Below are 4214 nucleotides of genomic sequence, written 5' to 3' on the forward strand. Positions count from 1 at the left end.
CCTCTTCAGCCCATTCGGGGGGCATCGGCGGCCCTTGGACCGTGTGATCGCTCCCCTCGACTGCCAGCCTACCTGTCGACATCCCCACCGTCTGATCTCGTTAACCCGTATCTCACATCCCTGACGACTTTGGAGGTACACTACAAGAAATATGTCAACTTGTGACCACCACTATTGGTCACTGAAAGGTCATGGTTTTTCATTTATGACCTTTTTGTGACCAAAAACAAAAGGTCAAAAGTTGACAGTCGTAAACTGACTATAGCTACCTTCTCTGTGAGAAGGTCGTAGACGTTTACGACCAAAACAGAAGGTCGTTGAACCCATGACCTTTTGTTTTGGTCACTAGCTGTCTGCCCAGGCCACGTCGGATCCGACATGGCAATCTGACGTGGCAAAATTACGACCAATTCAAAAGGTCAAAAATTAGAATCGGCCCAGTCCAATTGGGTGTTTATATGGGCCGAGCCCATTAATTCAACCAATTTAGTGTATTTTTTCTGTCAATTTTTGTTAGCTTCATGGGCCAAGCCCTACTATTCAGCCCATCAACTTCTATGCACGTTTGGCCTTTCAATAATATAGGTACTATTTTGTGCAGCCCATTTTCTTGTTTACATTCAGCCTTTTTATACAGTCAAATAATAATTCAATCTTGGAGTTGGTCCAGTATACTTTTAAGCCCATTCACATATATGTAGCCCATATTCATACAAATGATTCTCCTTTTTAATAAATTTTGCAAATAATTTCATAATTCATCACTAAATATGTTTACATCACAGGCCATAAAGCCCTACAAAATAGTATCACATGTTCCTATACAAAACTATCAAATCATACGTACAACAAAACAGAATACAAAAAATTTAGTTCAACAAAAATAAATTTTCTTCCTCTTTCATCTTCCAGAACATAACACCTGTCATTGAAAGGATCGACCATTAGAAGCATATAGAATACAAGGGAAACAATCAAAATAAAGAAATGAAAGGCACACATAACGAAAATTACGACAACATCAATATTTTTTATATTGCCATACAAACAGAAATGTAATATGATTGCTTAGGACATATGGCATTATCAACAAGACAGCAAAATTTAGAGTGCCAGCCCAGGAAGAAGGCAAAGCATATTTTACAGTGCGAGCTCAGGATGCCACCATGCAAACTAAACGGAGGGCAAGAGAGCCGGACGCAACTCTACCTAGAAATGCTGCTAGCCAGCGACAGAAGTAAGTTGGTCGGAGCCAAAGAGGGGACTGCCAAAGAAGCCAAGCATGCCGACGAGGATGGGGTAACCGGTGATCGTCTCCTGGTTCTCCTTGATCTTTCCCTCGAAGTTCTTCCGCTCCAGGTTGTCCTGCTGCAGCTCGTCCTACACCGCCTAGAAACAAAGAATTCAGATGAACAACTGCATAGATCATACCTTGTTTGCTTATCTAGACCAGACACTACTACTATTTGTGAATATAGCAAATGTAAAAACAATGTAAATGGTGAACAACACTTGAGAATATATCAATAGATTAAGAGCATATTATTTAGCATCACACAGATAGTAGCACAATGCTACATGCAACTATTAGGATAAAGTAGAGCTTCTACATTACATAGTCAGATATGAAAGACCAAGCAAACTGTTCCGAAAAAGACAAGTTACAGAGCAATCACTTAACAAGTAGTACCAACATGAGTAAATCACATAAAGAAGTGCAATCTAATATCACAACTGCCAAAACACCATATCAAGATTCTGTACAGACCGAAAAAGAGCATGCGCTGCAGGACATATAAATAAACCATGAGCATTATTTCTACAAGTAAAATGCATATAAATATTACAAACATGCCACTGGGTACTAATCAGCCAGAGTAGTGTCATGGCTACCCGAGTTATCACCTAAACACAGCCTCGAAGAGGATGGCCAACGCTACCTGCACTAGAGTCACCATGTTGCATGTAATTCCATCAAGACAAATACAATCAGCATCAGGATCAGAGGTTCAGAGCAAGAATAGTGAAGGCGTTTATGCTATAAACAACAAGGAGATGATGCCAACTCTAACGAAGTAGGCATAGAGTAACAAAACAACTCCATTACACTTAACCTACTGCTACCTGCATACACTAAATGGAACCAGAAGTATGTCGACTACTAGACAGCCATGAATGATGCCCAGGAGTATTGATTTGGAAACAATCAATCCTCCAATACTGATAAATTTTGGAGTACTAATTCGAAGATGACCTATACTACAGTACAGTGCAGTGCATAAGAAGGAATGAATCCATTTTCACAATCTGAGGAAGAATAAGAAGGAACCAAGCATATGAAGGAGTATCCAGTTTACTCATGTTGCTGCTACAGTACAGTACTGCTGCTATAGTACAATGCTCCAAGAATAATATGAAATGTGGACTAATCGGAATAATCTGGTCTAATGTAGACAAATGTGGACTACCCTACTCCAACATGCTACTCTAACTATCAAAACTACACCAAATTAATTGGGAACATCACTGATCCTCACTGTCAAACTACTCCACCAAAGACAAGTACTGTCATGCTTTGTTGTAACTAGATTCACTATTTAGTCACAGAAAATACAACACAGTTCAAGAAATACTCCACCAAAGACAAATCATACACTAAACTACTGCAAGAAACTACTACAACAACAACTACTGCAAGAGAGAAGACATAAGAAGAGGGAACTACTGCTTGCAAGTCCCAATTTAACAGCAGTAATCATCAATTTAGTTAATCGAAGATGCTACTCTAACTACTCCATTTTGCAAGATGCTACTGTAACTATCAGTACTGGAGTAATCGAATGTGTTGCAAGATGCTGCTATAACCAGATGCTCCAAGTTGATACTCCAAGATACTACAAGCAAGTTCATCCCACAAGAAGAGAATTCAGACAAGAATCTATTCCACACACACTGTTCATTCAAGCAAGCTGAACATAGGTCTTTCCATGGAGGAAGAGCATAGACTCGATCACCGGCCTTGTGCCAAATCCCCCACGCCTTCCTGTGGGGCCTTCACAACAATGACCTGCAAGCAGAACACACCAAAAACGAAGATAAAATACAACACAATAATCAAGGAAGAAATCTCAGAACAAACAAGTGTTCCATTTCCTTTTAAGATACGACTGAGCTTAGAGTAACATGATCATTGAAAATAGAAATTTGATGAGAGTAAACTTGTGACCACACACATAGTTCAATCAATACACAAGAAAGATGATTACCTGAGCACGGACGAACCCAGAGAGAGCAAAGGTGGTGAAGAGGCCATCATAGAGGCCATTCTCATCAATGAGACCAATGATGATCTGGACAGAGGCGTGGTCCTTGGCCGTGATGATCCTATTGGTGGCCGAGCTGCAAGAAGCAGAAGAAAATGATTAGCACACATCCACCAGTGCAAAACACACACCATCAGACTAAAGAGGGTGTGCATACCACTTCCTGGGGACGTAGAGGTCCACCATGTCACCCACCTCGTTCTGCATGGTGGCGGCTGGTGGGGGAGTGGCACAGCAACAACGATTGCAAATGGCAGAAACAGTTGTTGACGCACAAACTAAGCACAAGAGGAAAGGTCATGGTTAGCCAGCCACAACCTTGTGTCCAAGAATCTAGCGACATCATTGAACATAAATATTCTTATCAACCCTAACAAATGGCAGGAATCGATTGCTACTTACTTACGAGAATAGTAACAGGATCTGGGTCGCAAACTCGCGATTAACCACGAATCCAGGATCATAGTTGCTCCATCTTGCGATTACAGGGACGAAAGTATGCAAAGCATCGCATACTAGGCTAGTCATAGATCGTGACCAAGCACTTCTTTCTCGTTCTTAATTTTGTCTCTGCTTTTGGGTGTTGATTTTATCTGTAAGAAAGAACCAGAGTGGAAGAACAAAAGTAATTTTGGGAGCGTGGGTGCGTGCGTACCAGGCGGCGAGGGTGGTGGCGGAGGAGGCAGCCCAGGCGGGCGAGGGCGCGTGCTCAATGTGGTAGGCGGCGCGGTTGGCGGAGATCTCGTCGAGCCGCTTCCTGGTCTGGCGGACGCGCGCCGAGAGGTGGTGGCGGAGCGCGACCTGCAGCACCGCACAGCGCGGCCGCCAGCGGCGCCAGCTCCAGCGCCACCCGGAGCAGCGCGCCCCCGTGCCGAGGAGCGGCGGGGCCGG

General features: G+C 43.0%; 1 protein-coding gene across 1 annotated transcript; it reads right to left on the bottom strand.

Annotated features, from left to right (window-relative positions):
• Positions 1 to 2605: 2605 nt before the first annotated feature.
• LOC119361942 (40S ribosomal protein S21-like) lies at positions 2606 to 4145 on the bottom strand. Its single transcript, XM_037627115.1, has 5 exons — positions 3979 to 4145; positions 3726 to 3893; positions 3481 to 3601; positions 3267 to 3399; positions 2606 to 3067 (listed from the first exon to the last, which is right to left on the bottom strand). Exons 3-5 carry the CDS (start codon positions 3528 to 3530, stop codon positions 3011 to 3013), a joined length of 240 nt encoding a protein of 79 aa, XP_037483012.1. The 5' UTR covers positions 3531 to 3601; positions 3726 to 3893; positions 3979 to 4145; the 3' UTR covers positions 2606 to 3010.
• Positions 4146 to 4214: the final 69 nt, after the last annotated feature.

The sequence above is a fragment of the Triticum dicoccoides genome, chromosome 2B (assembly GCF_002162155.2).
Source record: "Triticum dicoccoides isolate Atlit2015 ecotype Zavitan chromosome 2B, WEW_v2.0, whole genome shotgun sequence".
In the NCBI taxonomy this organism is placed as follows: domain Eukaryota; kingdom Viridiplantae; phylum Streptophyta; class Magnoliopsida; order Poales; family Poaceae; genus Triticum; species Triticum dicoccoides.